The sequence below is a fragment of the Lichenostomus cassidix genome, chromosome 1Aa, assembly GCF_008360975.1.
Source record: "Lichenostomus cassidix isolate B80296 chromosome 1Aa, HeHo_3.0, whole genome shotgun sequence".
In the NCBI taxonomy this organism is placed as follows: domain Eukaryota; kingdom Metazoa; phylum Chordata; class Aves; order Passeriformes; family Meliphagidae; genus Lichenostomus; species Lichenostomus cassidix.
This window is the reverse complement of record NC_139480.1, coordinates 13963233-13986652: the sequence shown is the minus strand read 5'-3', so window position 1 is coordinate 13986652 and position 23420 is coordinate 13963233. Positions and strand designations below refer to the sequence as shown.

Genomic DNA, 23420 nt, shown 5'->3' with positions numbered 1-23420 from the left:
TTTATACTAAGGTGCCCAAAATTAGCCCCACAACTCGAGGTGAGGCCACTCCAGTGCAGAGCTCTCCTGCCTGTGGCTGATGGACACCAGGACACTTGGCCTTCCTGGCTGCCAGGACACTGCTGACTCATGTTCAACTTTCCATCATCCAGGACCCCAAGGTTCCTTTCCACAATGCTACTTTCCAGCCTCTCATTACCCAGTCTGTCCAGAGATGCAGATGTAGAATCTGGACTTCATCTGGTTGGTGATTGCCCAGTTCTGTAATTTGTCAAGGTCTCTGCAGGGCCTCTCTGCCTTTGAGGGAGTTGACAGCTTTTCTCAGTTTTGTATCTTCTCTGAACTTGCTCATTATGCCTTCCAGTTCTGTGTCCAAGTAATTTATTTAAAGATGCTGAAGGGCACAAGATTTCCTTGTCATAAAAGGAAATCAGGTTTGAGAAGCAGGACCTTCCTCTCATGAAGCCATGCTGGCTGTGACCAATGACTGCATTGTCTTTCATCTGTTTTTTGATACCTCCCAGAATAATCTTCTCCGTAACTCTACCAGGCACTGAAGTGAGACTGACATGCCTGCAGTTTCCAGGATCCTCCTTGCCCTTGTTGAAAATCAGGGATAATTACCACCTTCAGTCAGCTGGGACCTCTCCGGATTCCCAAGACTGCTCAAAAAAAAAAAACCCAACAACAGCAGAAAACAAACAAAAGAACATTGTGATGACATCAGCAGCTCATTGAGGATTTGTGGATGAATCCCATCGGGCCCCATAAATGTTGTAGGGATCTAGCTGGAGCACTGGAGCAGCAGATTCTGCACAATTCATGATGCTCAAGCTCAGAGCACTGAGACCCCCTTGGTCCATCATCTGTGTGGAAGACAGAGGCAAAGATTGTGTTCAACACCTTTGCCTTGTCCCTGTCCCTGTGGGGTGACCATCCTCATCCTGTAATGGGACAATGTTATTTTTACACTGCCTATTGCCATTAATATATTTGAAAAAACTCTTTTTATTGTCCCCCACAGCTCTGGCAACTTCAACTCCAGCTGAGCTTTGGCCACATGAATTTTCTCCCTCCAGTGGCCAGCAGCATCTCTGTATTCCTCCCATCACCTGACCATGCTTCCACTGGGCATACACCTTCCTTTTTCATCTTCTTTCCAAGAGAAGATTCCTGTTCAGCCAAGCTGGCCTTCTGCCTCACCTGCTTAACTTCCAACATTTGGGAATTGCCTGTTCCTGTGCCCTTAGGTGATGTTTAAAAGATGACCAGCGCTGACAGACCACAGCACCTGCAGAAGCACATTCCCAGGGGACATCACCAGTTCCCGGAGGAGCCTGAAGTCTGCTCTCCTTACGTCCAGAGCTGAGGTTTTGCTGGCACTTTTCCTCCTGTCACCAGGGATTGTAAACTTGATCACTTCATGGTTGCTGTGGCCAAGATGGCCACCACTGTCAACTTCACTTACAAGATCCTCTCTGTTGACAAGCAGTAGATCAAGGAGGGCATTTTTCCAAGTCAGCACCCTTACAACCTATTCCACAAAGTTGTCATACAGGTCTTTAAGGAATCTTCTGGCCCAGGTGTAATGCTCCCAGTAAGTTTCTGGCAAGCTGAAGTTCCCTGTAAGATCAAGGGCAGTTGACTATGAAGCATCCCTTAGTTCCACTAAGGGAATAATTTGTCCACATCATCATCCTGGCTTGGGAAGTTGATAGTTGACTCCCACAATGACATCTGCATTATCTGTATTACAGTGCACCTTCAGAGAGCTGTACAGTATGGCACAAACTGATTTACAACATTCATCAGCTACACAAGTCAGCAGCCAAAACTCCAACATGTGTTTGCACATCCTGACTGCTAACTCTGACCCCAGGATTCTATCTGTGTATGTACTTTGACTGACACCTTATCTAACCTTGACTAACCTCGTCAGAATCAGGACAACTATGGCAGGATACAGAGCCACCTAAGCAAACTGAAGGGCATTATGGTTAAATAAATAATTACCCCTAAGTTGCAAAGGTTACAAACACCACAACAAAAAAATCGATTGAAGGAATTGGTCATCACAGCACCATCATGCACCATTCACTGCCAGTACACTCAGCAGCTGTTAAAAAGTGTGCCAGTTTGACAGCATTTGGGCCTAACTGCCATCAGACCATTGACAGGTGGCTCAACAGCTCATCTTGCTTTTACATTCTTTTGTACATTTAACTGGAATGGGAATGTGAGAAAAGTAACAACAATTTTAAGGCCTTGATTTAAGTGTTTGGAAAGCTATGGCCTCCAGTACAGCTTTAGTAGTATTATTGTTTGTAAGTTTCCCTGGCTTGTCAAACTTCATTTAACATAAAATAAGATATAAGAATTTGTAACTGATTAATCACAAGAATGAAATGCAGTAAGAATTGCCACAAGTGTTCTGGAGGTGGAGGGTATAGACACAAAGCTGTTTCTGGAAGAGCAAGGTTTCTAGGAAGAACTTGCAAATCACATCATAACATTTACCTGCAGCAGTTACAAGTGATTCTGAAATGCCAAGATCTATTGGATGAATCAAGCTTTCCCATCCTGTTGTCTCACCTTTGCTTTCACTTCAGCAGCTTCCTACTAACACCTGGAAACGGATCCACATTAACGCAGCATATCCATGAATCAGAAAGTGATAAGCCTAATGAGGTGTCATGGTTTAACCCCATCTACATTTAAAGTAGGAGTTAAGAAACTAAACCACAATGAAGAAGAGTATCATTGGTGTTTTGCTGATTAACTGGTATGACAACGCTGGCATACATCTCCAACATTCACTATGGATAATGGATCAGTACTTGAATAAGAAGCTACAAAGAAAGGTAGAAAGACACAACCATCTTGTCTATACACAAAACCAAGTAACTGTTGCACCACTTTCTGAATGTGCACTTCTCATTACATGGGCATAATGAAAAAGGACATGACCAATACCAGCAGGTATTAAGGTTTTCTTCAAGGCAGAAGAGACTGGCAAAAAAAGAAGAAATGGCAGCTTGGAAAACAAAAGTTAAAATGAGCCACTGGAATTGGGCATGCTCCATATACATGTTAGGGATCTTCCAATGATGCCATTTGCTTGTAAGTATCCTCATCTATTCAACAACCTAGACACTAAAAGGATCCAACCAACAAACAAAATTCAAGAAGACCCTCCAGCCATGTCAAAGATTTATTAAGCTCTCTTGCTACAGAAGAGACAGAAAGAGAGAACAAAATAGAAAACAGAAGAGAAGAAAGTATGTCTTAATTGTGTGGAGAGCTGACACTGCAGCCCTTATGTGTGGAAGGTGCAGAATAACCCTCATGTCATAGAACTTAACAGCAAATGATGCTTCACTAGCCAGCTTCAGCATTTCAAATTTAAGAGATTTGGACAATGGAAGATTTAAAACCAAAAAAGATTATGTAGCAATACAATGAATTTTTCTTCAATCTTTCATTTCTCAATCAGCACTCGATTTTTCCCCTTACGAGTTTTCAATATGAAAACATGACGTGGAGAATCACACACAGAGTAATTTTCTCTTTAAAAAGTCAATATAATTTTAATTGATCTACACGAACCCCTCTTCTCCCAAAATCCCAGCACTACTAGGTCAAAACAAGTTTTGATACTCATACTTAAGAAGTAGGTTAAATACTAAAGTTTATCCTTTCAGAAAGAAATACATTTTTGTGCGGAAGTGACAGTGGCATTTTAAGTGCCAGTGGCATTTTAAGTGCCAGCATTCAACTGGTTTATTGTATCACTACTTCAAATAAGAAAACATAAGGTATGCTGGACAGTTATCCAGAGTTCTTAGCAGCACACCTGATAATCCCATGCAGCAGCAAGTGTTTGGTTTTGAAAAAGAAAAGAATTCTGTCAGGCTGCTTTACTGCAACATTCATTGTGTAAATAAACATGTAATTTAAAGCATTTAATTTACAGAGACCAGATAATTCCACTTGTTCCAAACTCTACTTGTTTAAATATCCAATGTTTAAAATTAAGATATTCACTTAAGTCAGTCCTAAAATCCTCAAAACTCAACCTTCCATAAGGGCCCACAGTTCATTTTCAGAGATGTATTATATATGTACAAAGATCTGTTCTTGCATTTCAGAAGTTGATAGCTTTGCCAAAGGATGCTGCTAGGTTTGCTTCCCTGAAGGCTTCTGACACTGTCTGTAGAGAGCAAGCACAAAAAGGCTCAAGTCATTAACAGCTACATGGAATAACAGCATGTCTCTGTAATGGTGTTCAACAATCCCTTTGGAAAACACTTACTGGATGGGCATGGCAAACTCTGGCTACATCTTCACATGATGCTCCATATTCCATAGCAAGAGCAGCTTCATTCACCATTTCACCAGCACCCTGTAATTTAATGGCACTTGCAATTAGCACAAATCCTTATGCAGTTGTCCAGGTTCTCCTGAATCAGTAATACCTTACAAAAAAGCACTTTTTCCTAAAAAAGTTATGTTTTAACTAGTACTTCACCTGTGTTCAAATATAAGTCAGAAGTACTTAATCTATTTGTTGACTGTGCTCAAACCTAGCATAAATCTAAACATAATTCTGAATAAGAGTGTTTGTTCTCTCATTGCTGAGAGTTGTGCAAAAGCTGGGTGTTTTTCCATGAAAAGAAACCCACCCAAACCGTCAATGAACCCTGGAAAGTTAAACAGATAACTAGATAAACAAAAGCATGTTACTACACCTAGACCCTCATTTTTATCTGCTGTATTTATGCATATTTGCTAAGAGAATATATCTTCGAGGAGTCAAAAATAGTTAAATCTCCTCTTACATTTTTAGCACTCAGATCTGCAACTTCCAAAACTTGCATCAACAGTTTCTGCCATTCTCACAAGTATTTGGCAGTATTCATAAAAACAAAACAAACCCCCCCAAAAACATCACCATCAAAAGGCCCACCTAAAAAACTCAACACACAAAACTGGTCAAAGAAACCAAATAACCATAGCAATTCAAGAGAAAAAAAAAAAGCTGCGTTTAACACCAAAGTAACTAAAAAGTAGGAAGGAGGCCAGGGCTGCAGAACAGAACTGTACGTAAAAATAATAATGGCGGACTCAAACCTTCCCATTTACCAATACCACTTCTAACTTAACAACTATGCAACACTAAATAAAAAGAGCATTACAAGGCCAAGACAGCACAATTCACAATACTTACTGAGCCTAAAATGTGAGCACCCAACATCCTGTCTGTTGACTTTTGACTAAGTATTTTCACCATGCCATCTGTGTCAGCATTTGTCTTTGCTCTACTGTTTGCAGCAAATGGAAATTTCCCTACTTTGTATTCTACACCCTACAAAACAAAGGAGTTAATAACCAACAAGAACAACATAACCAACTGCTGAGTACATGAGGAGAAGCACAACAGAACTAAAACACACAAGACACAAAGAAATGTAAATGAACAACCACCAAAAGTTGGTAATATAAGAGTGTATTAAAGATTAATTTGCAAGCGAACAATATTAACATCACAGAATGTAAATCTAAAGAGAACTGTGGTTCTTCAGAGAGTGACATGCACAAGGTAATCATTCAATGACATGCCCTAAGCAATAACTCAAATGCAGAAATTTGGATAAAGTAGCTAGATAAACTACTACACAGGAAACCAGGCCCAAGGTGAAAAAAAGTGATTTTGTCTGAAAAGAAAACAAATGGTACCTCTTCTTTCAGCTGTTCTTCTGACTTGCCAACCCAGGCCACTTCAGGGTGAGTGTAGATCACAGAGGGAACGCAGTTATAGTCAATGTGAACTGCTCCCCCAGCCATGCCTTCTACACAAAGAATGCCTTCATCCTCAGCTTTGTGGGCCAGCATAGGTCCAGCAACTACATCACCAATAGCATAGATGCTATCAGACCAATGAAACAGAATAAGACACTGTTGAAAAACGTCCTAGCACACCTGGGCTACCTTACATAAGTCTGAAACATGTTACTGAAAACTCTAATCAAAACAGGGTAAAATACTACACTTTAGCAGTTTCCACAGAATGACCACACTTCAGGAGGTACTCAGTGACATGAAACAGACAGTAACTTTTAAATTACAAAACTTCAAAGGCTGATTAAAAATTTTTAGTTCATGAAATACTGATATTTTGAGTTTTCTTTTCAGAAAAGAAAAACATGTTCTGCAATTAAAAAAACAGAAGTGCTTTAGTAGGTTAAACTTATGTTCTGCATTGAAAAAAAAAAGTAAAAAAAAATTAGTCTTACTTACTTTGGAATCTTGGTTTGGAATCTGTTGTTGACTGGAATTCTCCCCCTCTTATCAAGTTCAATTCCAATTTCCTCAAGACCTAGATTTTTTGTAAAAGGACGCCTACCGATGCAAACTAGGAGCACATCACAAGTTATTACTTCTGCTTTGCCACCAGCAGCAGCTTCAACACTATAAGAAAATAATAAGCAAAAATGCTAAGCTGTAAACTTGCAGCCTTATCTCTCTCTGACTAGTAAATAATATGACGCAGATGGTGACCTACTGGCTGGGTCTTGTACCCAAAGCACTTCATTCAGCCTGCCCCATGCTTCCTCCTCACAAGAGTTCAGGAGTAGAAGAGAGAGGAAGAGACACCACCTCTTATTATATTTCTTAACAACTGCTGGAGAGAAATTCAAGGTGTATTTTCAATAGCAAGTTACCGTGACTTGATAGGATCAAACCTGTACAGTAAAGTAATGGGTGCTGAGTATTTGCCACGCAAAATGTACACACTTTGAGGTGGGCTAGGGCCATGTATTCTGAGGAAGCCTTCTTCTGGCCCAAGAACCAACCACCTGTTGGCAGCTGCCTTGCATCCCATGCATCCCTCAAGTGCATCTTGTGTTTAACAGCACCAGAACAGGTTCAGTTCACATGCTCTGAGAGCACAAGAACCAAAGTATGGGAAGTGGGGATAACTGGAAGTGTGTTTCAAAAGCATACTCCTGAACCAAAATGAAGCTCTAAATGTAGAAACAGACTACATAGAGATCCAACCAGCATCAGCATGGCATGTAAAGAAGACCAAATCCTGGACCTTTACAGTGATAGAGGATATACTATCCCAAGCTACAATGATACAGCAAGCACCAGTCATCATATTGAGATTCCAGTGAAAAAACATTTAAGCTTATTCTTGTGAAGTAACACCAAGCATTTTCTTTAACTACAGTTTCTGCATAGAGAATCTGTTAACACAAACAGTAGTGCATACTTATGGACTTTTACAAAGTAAATTTGCTTTATCTGTTTCTGTATTAACTGTTCATCTATAAAACTTCAAAGGTCTTGAGTGTGATCATTCAAATACACTCTTAAGGTAGTTCCATTTATTTCTGTTCAACAACAATAATATCACTGCCATGCTTATTCTAAGACAAGAGGACCTTCCAGTAAGTAGCCAATTAATGGCTTGAAAATGGCTATGGTATGAACAATTATATTTATGCTAATTATACCAGAAGCAAAAATCTTCCATGAAAAAAAATGATTTAGAGTTCTGTTTTTATTACTGATCTCATTATAACAGTGGTTTTATACCACCATGCCCTCAACTCAAGTCAACAGAACCTCTCCTGTATAAGCAACCTAGGACTCAATAAACCCAAAATTATGAGCTCTCTAAGTCACAATGGAGGATAAATATTTAACTTCACAAAAAAATTAATTTTCATTCTAAATCCCTTTTTTCCTGTTTTAAAAATATCAGACTGTATTTTTAAATAGGTTTGATGGACTGAGTGGAAGAATACATTTGGCATTCCCTTAGTTTTACTTTGAACACTTACGCTACATCTATTTTTCCATCCGGTCTCTTGGTAGCACCAGTAACTTTGGTGTTCAGTTTAAACTTGAATCCCTGCTTCTGAAGAATACGTTGGAAGTTTTTAGAGATCTCCATGTCAATTCCCATTCCTCCAACATGGCCCATGAACTCAACAGCTGTCACATCTGCACCAAGGCGCTGCCAAACTGAACCCTGCAGTCATAACAGGACAGGTAAAAAAGAGTTTTTGAAAAGGAGACTTCAGATACTTTTGCTCTAATATTTACAACACACTGTAAACTCTTCCAAAGCAGGATAACATGTAACAGCAAACTGAGCAGTTTCTACAAACATGACAGCATAAAATAGAACAAGTTCAACTTTCCCCAGCTTTTCCACAAAAAGAAAAACCTTCCATGACCAAATTTCTGGAATTAGGCTTTTAAAGAAACATCTAACAAAATAACTAAATATACCTCATGTGTGTTTTATGTTATGGGTGTAGAAGAAATTCAGAATCAAAGAATTTGAAACAAAAACCCAAAGGGAATTGCTTGTGTTGTTCTAATACCACTACCAATTAACCAAAACAATACCACATTAAGGAAATTTTATGCAACAAATGGAACCATTGCTGCTTCTGTCTGTATTTATAACCTTAACCACAATCATCAGCATCACCAACAAACCCTACGTACACCCTATTTACCTGCAGTTACCCATATTCACCCAATACAGAATTTCACTTTGCTTACTCTTTTCCTGCTTAATCATCAGCAGGCAAAGCAACCACTAGGCAGAGGTGCACAGTTTCAAGCAGTTGCAAGACCAGCAAATATAATTTTTTTTTAAACATGTAGATGTGAGGCAAAAGAACTCGGACCAAGATGAACTACAAAGTCTCCACTCCTTTGCTTGATAGAATATGTACACAATCGGATCACATTAAACATCTCTTCAGATTAACTGCTAAACACAAGAATTTATCCTGACTTAAACTTCACTTAAGCCTCCCTTATAATAGGAAGTTCTCTCATCTATACATAGGCCAGCTACAAACTTCAGTGTACTATCCCCCCAATTCCCTAATCCTCAAAAAAAGAAAAACAAATCTGCAAGGCCCTGTATGTTCCTCTCTCATTTGTCTGCTTGTCTAAATAGCTGCAGAAGTACTGATCCCATGAACACTTATCCCAGCTTTGCTGATAAAAAAAGGGAGCTAGCAGGCTATGAATTCTGAACAGATTCATTACAACTCACTGCAATGTTAAATCACAGCAACACCATCAAATACAACAAAAAATAACACATTGTTCCTATACAAATTAAAGGCCAAGTGGTTTAAATATCCTCTCACCAGTTCCACACCAATGACTCCTGCACCAATGACAACCATCTTTTCAGGAACCTTTTTCAGTGACAGTGCACCAGTGGATGACACAATGTTATCTTCATCAATCTAATGACAAAGAAATGCACAAAGGGAGGTTTACAATCTTTTACATATTATAAATAAAACACACAGAAGGTGAAATGCAATGAGATGCAAAACATTATTACACATTAAATTGTGTGGCTATGAGACACTGAAAAGGAAGTGCAATTAGGTTCAAATACATACAGTAATTCCAGGGAAGGGAGCAACTTCTGAGCCTGTGGCTATGAGTATGTTCTTTGTATTGATAACTTGTGTGCTGCCATCTTCCTTAGTTGCAGTGACTTGGTTTTTGCCAGTTATCTTTCCAAACCCAGGTACATGTAAAACCTTTAGTAATCAGAACACACTGAAGTCAGATTCAAATATGTAAATTAGGCTACATTTCACCTGAATCTCACTAATGCTTAGAGATACTGCTAAAACATATCTCTGCGTCACTATCTGGTACAAATCACAAAGTAACTGCATACTATTCTTTTAAGAAGATTAAGAATGAAAGCACTGGGCATTTAAAAGTTTTCTGGAAGAGAAACAATCAAATTCTGCCCTTGTCAAATCAGTCACTCAGCTTAATTTATGTGGCAATATGAAAATGTAAAAAGCAAGAAATTCAGATCAGAAAAATGCATATAATCCAAACTAACCTTGTTTTGCTTAAATAAATGAGCAATTCCACCCGTTAAGGCTTTCACTGCACTACTCTTCTGTTCCATCATCTTCTCTAGATTCAAACGGATTCCTGTAACTGAGGTTAAAACAAAACAACTTACATTACGCATTGCAATGTGTTAATGTTAAAAGAGCTAACCTCAACACAATTAACAGCTCTGACACAGAAATACGTATTGAATGGCCCTACTAAATGCTAAAGGTTACATTCAACAACTGCTATGTTGAAAAAAAATCAGTATTACATTTTTTAAATATAACTTATCTATCCATTATTCAGAGTTCAAAGAGCAGACACATCCCTAAGCCTCCAAGTGACAGATAATGGATATTATTTATAAATCTAAAAATTTTCTGACCAGAAAACCATACTAGTCAGATTTGAAAGATTAAATTTACTTCTTGGTGGAAGCCACTTATGTTAACAGGTAGTGAGTTGTTCTTCACTCACTTTCAATTCCTCTATTAGCGAAATCTTTTCCATGGGCCAAGTGATACAGATGTGAGTTGTTCAGCAAGGCCTAAAACAGACACAGAAAAATGTGAATTTGGACATACATTCACAGGAATGACTTATTTATTATAAGGAAACAAAATGTATTATTTGCAAAATGTTCTCACTTTTAAGAAAAAGCTTGAAATACATGTATTTAAAAAGGTGTATTTCAAACACAGAAATTGTACACAATAGCTCTTACTGAAACATTCACTTAAGTTACGTACTTAACATTGAAATAGAAAACTGTTAAATCCATACCTAAGCTTTTTACTCATTTCACCACAGAAATTGATAATTATTCCATTGGAATTTGAAAAAGAAAAAAAGAAAAGGAACAGACTATGCAAAGGAAAAGAAATATGATTCTGACTGACTGCCAAAAAGATTCTAGCCTGTAGACATGTGTGAGTTAAATTTTCAGTTGTTGTACCGAAGTTACTACAACTGCACAGCTAATTGAGTTGGAGCTGGATGGATTGGAGCTAGCTCAGGTACATGGATCTTCCAAATTCATAGATAAAATCTGAATAGTTTTTATAAGGATGGCTATAAATTAGTAGCTTGAAATTCAGAACCTTGGTAATTGTATTTTGATTAGGATGTGGTTAAGGCAGGATCTTACTAAGAAATTTGATTCTTTTGTTATAGTCATCCCAAATATGGAATTATCAGTATCTTTGCAAGGACAACAGTGTGAGTTTGCACTGACTTAAATCTAAAGCAGGCACAGTAAAAGATTCAAAGGACATTTTGAAATACTTGTCTTATCTACATATGCTTGAATAAAACTAATACTATCAAAGTAAGATAGATCCATTTTTATAATTAAGTCCTATCAACTGTCTTTAAAATCAATTTCTTCTCTTCACATAACTATCACAAACCCTATCTACAATATCCACCTGACTTAAAGGACACAGCCACTATTTAAGATTTCAGCAACTAGAAAGGGAAAAAAAAATCCATTTCCATTGTATTATTCTGGGCGGTTTTCTGGAAAAGAGTATTTGAATCATTTATTATTGCCTTGGTGTACACAGCCTACATCATCCACTTTAAAAGGTTACTGCCATTCAAACAAATTCTAGATAGCATTCAAGTTTAACCACGGGTTCAGCAGTATTTTCATAAGAACTTTAAAGGATAAAAAAATAAAAAGGCACTTAAGAAGTTAGTTATATGGACACTAGCAGAGTTTCAAACTTTCAAGGTAACATTGCATGGATTAACATTTTTGAGTGGTGCTTCATTATATTACAATACTCTGAACTTAATTTAAATTATTATTAAAGTGTTTAGAAAAATTAATATAAAAACTTAAAAAAAAAAATCTTAGCATTTATACTGTATTTTCTCTTCCCCTGCTAATGGAACCTCTTGAGCAAAAGGATTAGAAACAGCAACACAGGAGGGATCTTGTTAGGAATATTCTGTCTGTTACTACAGCCACTACAAACCTGGCATTGACAGTGTCCTCCTCCACCTGCTGGGTGCTATTGAGGCAGATTGCCCAGCAACAGCACTGTCCTTACAAAAGCCTAGGTCTGAAATTACTTAAAACTAGATTCACAATGTCAAATATCAGGTTCTTATCAATTTCTTCTTGCTTCTCCTTTCTTTCAGAGCACATATGTTGGACTCACCCCTTCTCTCCACACCTGCACCACCAGCCTCACCCTCCAGGCCATTTTGTACATTCATCTTGAGAAACTCCTTCCTAATCTCCTTCCAAGTGAAGTACATCATGTCAACTGTTTTTAATGAAGTTATGACAAACTACATACACTTACCTTGGATGGAATACATCCAACATTCAAGCAGGTTCCCCCTAATGTTGCATTTTTTTCTACACAGACAGTCTGAGGAAAAAGAACAGAGGAAAAAAATAATTTTTTTGCAATATTATGCCACCATTTCCTTATAGGCTATCTCACAATTTAGAACTGATGACAAAGACAGTTGTCTAGTCATTCTACCTCTACAAGTGTGTCATTAATTTCACCCCCAGATTTGCAGCTCATATTTCCCTTCCCTTATTTTTTCCCCAACTTAAAACTCACAAAATAGCTCTTTGCAACAAAATACCAAAAGACACACATATTTTCCACTGCACCTTTCATACTTATATACAAGTTTAAGTGCTGTCCTACTACAAAAACCTACAAAGTCAATAATAAATGCAACAGTCAGTTCAGTGAAGGACGTTCCCCTAACAACTACACAAAAAATCTGCAAGAATCAAAAAATGTAAGTCATGTGAAGATTCATAAAACAAGAAAACAACAGATAAGTGAACTGGCATAGAAGATCCCATGAAATAATCTTTTCGTTAAAGAAAACAGAATACAACCCCCAAGCCACAAACAACATTTTCTCCCACCGCTATAAAGTTGTGCCAACACCTATAAAGAAAGAAAAAACAAAAATCAAGTAAACCACAATCAAACAAAAATAAGGTCAATACCAACAGGGATGGAACACATTTCATCTCCTTCTCACTAAACTGACAACATCAAGGTGTGTAAAGGACAAAACCAACTGCCAAAATTTCATACAAAAACTGATCACTCAGAGAGAGAGCATCATATACTGTTTTTATAGAAACAAAGGAATTGGCATCTCCCTCTTTGGAAGGTGCACATATATTCAAAATAATTATTAATAATCGACACTCTTAAGAGCTCCAGTCTGCTGAGAGGCAACTACCCAGGTGAAGGTCTTTCACAATTTCGTTAAATTGCTGCTTTTGTGCTAAGGTAGGGATGATGGTAACATGAAAAGCAGAATTCACCAAATCAAATCACAGGAACATTTTGAGACATACTCATCCCCTACCTCCCCTTCCTCTTGCTTTAAGCACATGAATACATTAAACACAACATGAGGGCTTTAAAAGCTGCGCCATGGGTCAAACAGCACCAGACTGCTCCTACCTGTACCCAAAAAGGACATTCTACCTCATCCACTTTACATCAACTTCACTGACAAGGCCAAGCAAAGCTTTTGGAAAGTCAATATGCAGAGAATACTGGTGGTAATAACATGGAATGCTTTGGTGGTGATACAGAGACTCAATGCTTGTGCTAGCAGAAACAGCACTAAAATTGAAAGTTAAGTACTTCAGTAGAGCACAATCAGGTTTTTATATGGATGATATAACTATACACTCTATCTTTTTGCCAGTCTGCTAAAGACATCTCCTTACATTCCTCCAAGACACTAAAAACATTCTACATGCTCATTCAATACTACTGGTGACATACACAATTATGTCCAAGAATTTTCCCCTCTATGACTAGCTCTGAAACAGAGTAATGGAAGTATTTTTTGCTACCATGAAAAACAGAATTCAGGGCACTTTTTAACCCCCTTGTGTATGGTATCCTACTGTTAATTACAGATATGGAAGACTAAAGGACAGCATTGTTCCAAGAAAAGCTGATAAACAGCCAGCCACAAAAATAGCTCTAGAATAATCAAACATGAACTTACATGGCAGAAGGCCACAATATTAATTAAAACTTGTAGAACTGAGCACCCTTTTTTCTCCAGTACTATTAGCTCAGTAACAACATACATCTAGAAGCAGCAGTATTTATTATGACAAAAATAATAATTCACAAAGATGTGTAAAGACTACTCAATTATTTGCACTCGGTCACAGGCAGACATACAACTTAATGCAATCTCAAACATTTTTGGTTTGGTACAGTTACACATCAGAAGGCTAAAAGGTACCCAAAAAGATGTCAGTGGCACCCAGTTGTGGGAGTACTGACCAGTGAGGGACAAAACTCAGAATTACAAATTCAGTTTGAAGGGACCTCCTCTGGAGGCCATCTGGTCAAAATTCCTTCTCCAAACACAGTCAACATCAAAGACACTGAGGGAGGTGATTCGCTCCCTCTACTCTGCTCTTATGAGACCCCAATGGAGTACTGCATCCAGCTCTGGGGCCTCCAACACAATACAGATGTGGACCTGCTGGAGCAAGTACAGAAGAGGCCACCAAGTTGTCACAGGGCTGGAGCACCTCTCTTATGAAGACAGGCTGAGACTTGGGGTTGTTCAGCCTAGCAAAGACTCTGGGGAGACCTTACAGCAGCCTTCCAGTACCTAAGGGGGGCTTGCAAGAAGGGTGGAGAGGGACTTTTTACAAAGACATTTAGTGATAGAAATGACCTTAAGTTGAAGAACAGTAGATTTAGATCAGCTCCTTAGGAAGGAATTTTTTACTGTGAGGGTGGTGAGACACTGAACAGGCTGCCCAGAGAAGCCATGGGTGCCACATCCCTGAAGTGTTCAAGGCTGGGCTGGATTTGGTTGGGTCTTTGAGTAATGTGGTCTAGTGAAGGTGTCCCTGCCCATGACAGGGGAGCTGGAACAAGACAATCTTTAATGCCCCTTCCAACCCAAACTATTCTGTGATTCTATGATGTATCAGGTGGCTCAGAACAGCCAAGTTCTGAAAATACTGGAAGATGAAGACTACATGCTGTGTGGGTCCCTATTCCAGTCACTCACTGGAACTCATCAATAGGAGTTCTTGCCCTTACCAGGTGGTAAAACCAACTCATTTTGGTCATGAAGTCTATTTTTCATAATTCAGAAACATTGTGACATATCTAACAGCAGAAACATACTCAAGACTGCTAGCACCGCCTTCTCTTGAGTTCCAGATAATTAAGAAAATAATAATGCAGTGCCAAGATAGTCAGTTGGTCTCACATTAAGGAGTGAGGGCAAAAAAAATACACTACTGAAATTACGTTCTGTATTTTTATAAATTTAAAAATATCTGAAATATATTAGACACATACAATTCCCACAATACTTAATGAAATGACACACCACTAGTACACATCAGACACAAACTGCCTCTTCCAAAAGGCATTCAAAGACAAAAGGCAGAACAACGGAGATGAACATAAAAAGTGTATCAGATGAATGTGGCTTTTTCCCCTTCTGAGTTCCCTCAGTCTGTTCTTCTTTTCCAATGGCCTTTTTGTCAGTGATTGTCTCTTTATCTTTCCCTTTGTTGAGAGAAAAATTCCTTCCTAGCACTGTTTTCCTACCTTCTCTTTCACAAGAGTATAAACCCACCTCAATTATCAGTTCCAACCAAAAGCAAGCTGTCCTGAGCAGCTCTGTCAGTAGCAGAGCTATAGAGAGTAATACAGTCACATCTCTATTTCAAATTCTGCAAAATCTGAGTAAGCAAGGTAAGGAAAGATTAACCAAAGATGTCAACAGCATCTGGTGGCCCAAGACGTGACAGAAGAATTACCGTATCACACAGACACCCTTCAAGTTCACCTATTCTCCTATCTGAGTAAGGCCTCACCTTAAATCCAAGCTGAGCTGCTTTGATAGCAGCAACATACCCTCCAGGCCCAGAGCCGATAACTGTGACATCAGCATCAACTGAAACAGAGAACATTAGAGTTATTTTTTTCAGCAAAATAACTGCATATTAAGAATTATGCAAGTTAATGAAATAGGTTTAGATAAGGAAGTTACACCTCATATCTGGTAAGTAACTTTCTGAACACAGGGAAAGATTGTGTAGAGATATTCATGCCACTAGAAAAATAACCAGTCTTAAATTTCACAAGGAAAATTACATGAAAACACTGAATTCCTCATCCTTCTTGCTCTAAAGCCTGTAAGAACTTAACCCAAGATGTCTTGATAGTTTATTGTAACATTTTTTCCAACATATCTTCTACTGATGTTTAGCACAAAAGATAAATGTTTACTGAATACCACAAAAACAATAATTTATAAAGGAGAAAACGTGGCTGCAATAGGTATCTATGCAACCTCTATCGATTATAAAGCAGTGGAAGCTATGAACTTTGTACCAAGGTATCTTGTAACCACAATCGCCTTTAGCATACTAATTAACATAAGAACAGTTATGGTAGAGTTCAACTTTTATTCACCGTTTTCACTTGAAATCAAATAATGCAACTAAACCATGATTCTTCATCTAAATCTCCACCTTGACATGGATATCACCTGGAAGACTTGATTTCTAAGTTTGAAATATTGCTTTGTTTTTTTGTGGGGGTTTGGGCTGCTTGGATTTTTTTGTCCAAAGAAGATTTTTCACAATTAATTACCTTGGTCAGCATAGGACCTTTGTGGCACTGCACAAACTCCCTGAAGACCATGATGAATCCGATCAAAATGGCTTCTCTAGAAAGTTAAAAAAAAATGAAAAGAACCCCTTAGTTTTAAAAGTTTATGTCTGTCCTTGAGGGAAAATAAGTATTCAGCCACACACGGATGAACACACAGTTACTGTCACCAGTTAACCAAAACAGGAACAGCATGACTGAAGCAGACACACTGGGCACTGTCTGGAACAAGAGGCAGAACTTGCTCTGCCATGGACTGCTATGTCACCGCAGTCTGTCATCACACCTGCTCTCAGGTCAGCTTCACCTCAGGCTGCCTCTAACTACAAAACTTTCAACCCTTCATATGGGGCTCTCAAACCACATAATTACATAAATTAGATATCCACCGGAGTTTAATAAATAGAGTATTATTCTGTAACCATGCCCTTCAGCCACCTCCTATAAACAGGCAGCTGTATCTCACAGGAGGTGCGGGGGGGGCAAGGCTTTTTAACCTTTACGAAAAGGTAATAGGACAGCACAGAACAGCTGCTACAAGCACATCGAGGGCCGATCACCCTGTAACTGGAGTAGAAGATGTCCCTGGAAGCATTTGCGAAGTGCCCGGTACCGCAGCCCGAAAGCCGCGGCCGGCCCCACTGACAGCGGCGCTTTTCGCAGCCACCACGGCCGCGGCCTCCTGCGGGCCGGGGCACCGGGGGACCTGCACCGACAACTGACACGGCAGCGGGGAGGCCGGTCCCTGCTGCTCACGGACCTTGAGGGCCGCCCGCGGCGGCCGCGTCCCCTCCGCCCGGCCGAGCGGTGAGGGAAGGGGACAGCGGGGCAGGGAGGGGAGCGCAGCCAAGGCCCGCGCCCGCCTCAAGGCGCCGCTCCGGCCCCGCCCGCCCTCATGCACGCCCCCGGCGGGGTGAGCGGGCTGAGGAAAGCCCAGGCCCAAGCTACCCGGCGCGGCTCCCGTGGCTTGTCCCCTCCCTTCCCCTCGCCTCGCCGCCCTGCCGGTGCCGTACCCGAGCGAGCGCGCAGGAGACACGGCCCCAGCGCTGCATGTCCGCGGTGCCGCCGCGCCCCGGCCGCTCAAGGACTCCGCGGACGCGCGCAGGCGCAGTGCCGGGCGGGGAGAGCGGCGCGGGGCGGGGCTGGCACTGGGGCCTCAGGGCCGGCAGGGAGCTCTGGGGATGATCCCAGGCTGGGCAGGGCGGGCACAGGGCCGGCAGGGAGCTCTGGGGATGATCCCAGGCTGGGCAGGGCGGGCACAGGGCCGGCAGGGAGCTCTGGGGATGATCCCAGGCTGGGCAGGGCGGGCACAGGGGCCTCAGGGCCGGCAGGGAGCTCTGGGGATGATCCCAGCCTGGGCAGGGTCACCTGGAGCAGGTGACGCCGGAGCGAATCCAGGCGGGTTTGGAATGTCTCCAGAGAGCGAGACTCGGCGACCGCGCTGGGCAGCTGTTCAGTGCTCTGCCACCCTCAGCGCAAAGAAGTTCCTCATATTGAGGTGGAACTTCTTGTGTTTCAGTTTATGACCATTGCTCCACATCCTGACGCTGGACACCATTGAAAAGAGTCTGGCACATCCTCTTGGCACTGGTCTTTGAGATATTCATAGAATCAGAGAGTCACAGAGTATGCTGTTTGAAGGGATCAATCAGGATCCAAGTCCTGACCCTGCACAGGACACCCCAAGAGTCACAGCATCTGCTTGACAGCATTGTCCAAACACTTCTTGAACTCTGTCAGGCTTCCACTTCAGGTGTGACCACTTCCCAGCCACCCTCTGGGTGAAGAACATTTCCCTGATATCCAGCCTAAAGCTCCCCTGACTCAGCTTCATGATTTTTCCTCGAGTCTTCTTGCTGGTCACGAGAATGAAGAGATTGGTACCTGCCCCTCTACTTCCCTTTGTGAGAATGTTGAAGACCAACATAAGGTCTCCCTTCAGTCTTCTCCAGGCTGAACAAACCAAGTGACCTCAGTTGCTCCTCATATGGCTTCCCCTTCTGAACTTCACCATGTTTGTTGCCCTCCTTGGATGCTCTCTAACAGCTTAATGTCTTTTTTATATTGTGATGCCCAAAATTGCTCCCAGGACTGAAGGTGTAGAGCAGAGCAGGACAATCCTCTCCCTTGCCCAGCTGGAGATGCTGTGCTCAATGCACCCCAGGACACAGCTGGCCCTCCTGGCTGCCAGGGCACTGCTGACTCAAAACTGCAGGGAGGTTGGACCAGGTGATCCACTGTGATCCCTTCCAATCTTACCAACTCTGTGATTCTGTGGCAGTGAAATGTACATAAATTAAATTTTCAAAATATTCAAAAATATAAAATTGAAAATATTTAATTTTGGAAAGACTTTCAAGTGTCTTGGAATAATTGTTCCCTATTTATTTAATCAAGAAAATAATTGAGACATTTTTATAATTAACATAGTTTAATTTAATGCTGTTTATATTTTTCTAGAACTTGTATTTTCTTCTAGAAAGTAGACTTTATTCTAAAATAATAAATTGCATGCTCTACAATCCTCTGTTATTTGCACTTCAGCACATCACTATTTTAAAACTTAAATTCTTCATTGCCTATGGGAGAACAGCAATGGGCCAAGACCATTTTCCTTCTATAATGAATTCTACCTAATTTAGAATATACACAATATTCTGTTCAATTTATGCTATAGCACCTAAATGTGGCTTTAGGTAATTAATATGCAACATAGATCATACTATTGATTGCCCACCTTCCCTGAAATTGAAAATATTGTCTGTGAAAAAGAGTTCTCAAGTTTTCTAGATGTACTTTCTAATTTCTTGCATATGTCAGTATTTCCATCAGGGGGCAGCGTTCTGCTATTTCCCACACAGCCAGGGAAAAAGGAAAGGCCCTATTTCAGAGGGCAGAATTCTTCTTCTGCCTTTCTGCGTAAGGATTTCTCTCATCGACCCTTCAGCGACGCTGGAGACTGCATGTGCCCAGTATGTTGACAATTAAACCCCTTTTGGTTAGAGCATGGTGCCAATAATGCCAGGGTTGTGGGTTTGATCCCCATGTGGGCCATTCACTTAAGAGTTGGACTTGATGATCCTTGTGGATCCTTTCCAACTCAGAATATTCTGTGATTCTAATGAAAAAGCATCCTAGAGTCCCTGATGCTTGCAGGAATAGTATCATGTCCCCATCATTTCCTCCCGTCCTCATTAATGAGGCAACCAAAGAGAATAAAGCCCTAAACTGCTCCAGCTGTAGCTAACTGGAAGTACTAAAACATGTTTTAATTCTCCATGGCCTCCCAGCCTTGGTGCACATTGGGGTACCGGAGCTCTCTGCTCTGCACTGGCAGCACGTGAATAATTCTAGGGAAATTACAGGTTTCTCAGACACAAATCTGAATGCCATTAACAGGTTGTTATTGCAAGCAATGAACAAGACCATGTCCTGCAACAGGAAATGACTGGAGGCTCTGAATGATGGTTACTGTGGCCATCGAAGGGAAGGGAGCTTGTGTGGTGATTGCTTCAGCACCCAGGAGTTGCAAGAGGGTGTAGGGGGCCTGGGGAATGCAGGAAGCATCAAAGTGTGTCTCAGTGGATGGGGACAGTGGGAAGGTAAAGGGGCACATGGGAAATGCAGGATTAGACATCTCCATCCCATTCGCCCCAGCCCTGGTAGTCACGTCTGAACAGCCTTGAACAGTCTGAACTCCATGACCTTTGGGGTCATGGTGGTTGGGACCAATGTTCTGAACCTTCCTGGGAGCTCTGCTGAAGTTTAAAGATTGTTAAAATTCTTGTTTGAGGTTTTACATCTCTGAGTAATAAAGATCATAAAGAGAGTAGATTGCCTGTAGAACTGTGGTACTTGTAAACCATGGACACCTGAGTACTTTTTGTTCTCTTGCTCCTGGCATGACTCTACCTCACCTTGCTTTGGTTGTGGCACTCCTTCCATGAACACTGAGGTTGCAGTAGCTGTTTACACTCCCACCTTTTATTGCATCTATGAGTACTCATGAAATGTCCCCTCACAGCAAAGCAGGCACCCCGGATTCCAGGTGCACGTGAAGGAATCTTTCCAGCAAGAGGGGGGAGGTGATCTTTCCCCTCTGCTCAGCACTGGGGAAACATACTGGGGTTCTAGGTCCATCTTTGGGCTCTCCAGAACAGGACAGACACAGACATACTGGAGATAGTCTAGCAAAGAGACATGGAAATGGCAGAGGGGCCGGAGCACCTCTCCTGTGAGGAAAGGCTGAGTGAGCTGGGACTGTTCAGCCTGGAGAAGAGAACACTCAGGAGGATCTCATCAATATACAGAGATAGCTGAAGGGAGGGTGACTGGGCTCTTCTCAGTGGTGCCCAGTGACAGAACCAGAGATAGTGAGCACAAAGTGAAACACAGGAGGTTCTCTCCAAACACATATTTTACTGTGAGGGTGTCTGAGCAGTGGTACAGGATGCCCAGAGATGTTGTGGAGTCTCTCTCCGTGGAGATTCTCAAAAGTCATCAAGGCGTGGTGCTGGGACACCAGCTCTAGGAAGCCCTGCTTCCTAGAAGAGTGTTGGTTGAGAAGAGATACCTCCAGAGTTCTCTTCCAACTTCAACTGTTCTGCAATTCTGTTTCAGGAAAAAAACAACATCATGAAGTCTCACGGTTATTTACCCTGAGAATGAGAGTCAGCTTTGACTTGGAGCACAGAAAAGCTGCTGGCACAGGCTGAAGTCAGCAGAGGGCAGCATGGCTGCATAGATTGACAGAGCTGCAAGGATGTGTTAGAGAGAAGTTGAGCTTTCTATTTCTTTGAAATACTAAATTTGTTTTTACATTAAACATTGAAATTTTGCATACATACCTATGTTTATTTGTACACATCAAGATTATCAATCTAGACATGCTATTACACTAGATGTGACCTGAGAAAACAGAACTAAAGTATCTACCACCTTCCATTCAAGGATTGGATGGTGGCCATCAGCATCTTGTACCTTGCAAAGCTGTAATTAACAAAACACATTTTCAGATTATTCCTCCTCTCATTGGTAACTCCTATTGGTAAACTCCTCTTTTTGTGAGGGGGAACCATGGCAGGGCAAAGTATATCCAGAAAGAGACAGGGGTAGCATTTTGTTTTGCATCCTTATTGAAAGCAGGGCACTGGACTGCTTTCCAGTGCACTGGACTGCTCACCTTACTGCTCTTCATAGAAAAGCTTCCTATCACTCAAGCAGTAAAGCAAGATGAGACAGCTACAGCAAGTCAATGATCTCTGTTTGAGGTTCTGCATAAATATGTGGGATAAATAGGAAAGAACGTGAGTGAAACTGGGCCAGATGCAAAATAGCAGCATACCTCAGATTCATTGAAAAGGCAGGACAAAGCATATCAGGAGACCTGGTATGTGCTCTGTTCTGTGGGTGTTTTACAAAGATCTGTGACTCGCAGATGCTGGTAGGAGAGTTAAGTGATCAGGACATTCCTCTGCTAGATGGAGCTCTAAAGGAGCACACGTAGGCAAGAAGTTGGGGAGCTTGAAGCATTTTCAAGCCAAAGAGAAATTCAAACAGAATTGCAGACTCTACAAAGGGCACCAGAACTGGTGCTAGTACAGGGCACATTTGGGTTCTCTCACACCACCCAGTGAGTACAGGAAAGGGCACTGGTCCAGGCTGAACTATTACACACTAAAAACCTTACCACATACCATGGTTAAACACCCAGCACCCTGCTCCTGCCAGTGGCTTGAGGGTGAGGGGGAATCCAGCTGCCTCACCTGAGGGAGTTACACTTCTTTGCATTTAAATGTTAGGCACCTAGAGAAGCCCTCCTCCTAAGACATTATCCAAATTCCTGTGTGGTCAGCAGCTGTCTGAAAATAAGCACCCAGGAGATTCTATCTGCCTGTCTCAAATGCATGCACCAAGGCCAAGAGTATCTTCCTTGTGGCCTTCAAGGATTCCTGCCTCAGCTTTTACTGCATAGGGAAGCTGAGCAATCATTGCAGGACTTACTGCAGCTGTCAGGGTTGGACATCTGGTTTAGCAGGTCTAATAGAAAGCTTCTCTTGTGGGCTCCTGTGGGAGATGCAGAAAGATTGGCAAACTGAGAGGGTCAATCATCCTATCCCAAGGTGGGTGTCCAGGATTTCCCTCCAATGGCCAGCTATAGTGCTGCCATATGCTGAGCAGAGAGGGGACACATGACCTACATCAAACATCTAACTTTGATACAGTCATGATGAGAAAAAAGCTCACTCCATTAATGAAGGAAGGCCTCCAGAGGCCTGGAGAACTTGGGCATCTCAGCTGCTGGATTGAGTCCTGCCCTCGGCATGCCTGGGACACAACTGTTGCTGCCCCTCAGAAGAGGCAGAGATGAACCTCCCTTTAGTCATCAGTTTGCCTAACTTTATCAAGTTTGTTCTGCAGAACGACAGTGGGAGGTTTGTGTCTGATATCCTTCCCTCCAACTTCTTTCCATCTGACTTTCTTCTGGGTAGCAATTATTTTGCAATAGCAGTAAGTCGCTTTGCATATCAGTAACTTGCTGTACCTTGTAAAATTCTGTTCCCTGCACATTTCACTTGTGAAAATCTGTGTCTAAATTAGAAAGGAGATTATGGATGTGGCCAGTGCAGTATATGACAGTCTGGTTTGTTCATGGGAAAAAGTCAGTGTTCTTTCTAGCAGGTTATGCAGAAAATTATTCACTGCAGGATGAAATTTCCCAGTGCCTATAATTCAAGGTCTTTGCAGTGAGAATTAGAATAATATATGATTGTTGTCCCCCTTTTTCTGTGCTCAGTATCTCCTGCCAATTAAAAGTTCTTTATAAGCATTCATACCAGAGCT

The 23420-nt window shown here is 41.2% G+C and overlaps 1 protein-coding gene across 1 annotated transcript; it reads right to left on the bottom strand.

The window, feature by feature from the left end:
- Nucleotides 1-3198: 3198 nt before the first annotated feature.
- On the bottom strand, nucleotides 3199-17713 carry DLD (dihydrolipoamide dehydrogenase). Its single transcript, XM_085041056.1, has 14 exons — nucleotides 17591-17713; nucleotides 16560-16635; nucleotides 15779-15858; nucleotides 12225-12293; nucleotides 10387-10456; nucleotides 9911-10011; nucleotides 9450-9593; nucleotides 9186-9287; nucleotides 7851-8041; nucleotides 6298-6468; nucleotides 5737-5926; nucleotides 5228-5365; nucleotides 4313-4402; nucleotides 3199-4210 (listed from the first exon to the last, which is right to left on the bottom strand). The coding sequence occupies exons 1-14, from the start codon at nucleotides 17627-17629 to the stop codon at nucleotides 4145-4147; spliced, it is 1527 nt and encodes a 508-aa protein (XP_084897182.1). The 5' UTR covers nucleotides 17630-17713; the 3' UTR covers nucleotides 3199-4144.
- Between the last annotated feature and the right edge of the window lie 5707 nt (nucleotides 17714-23420).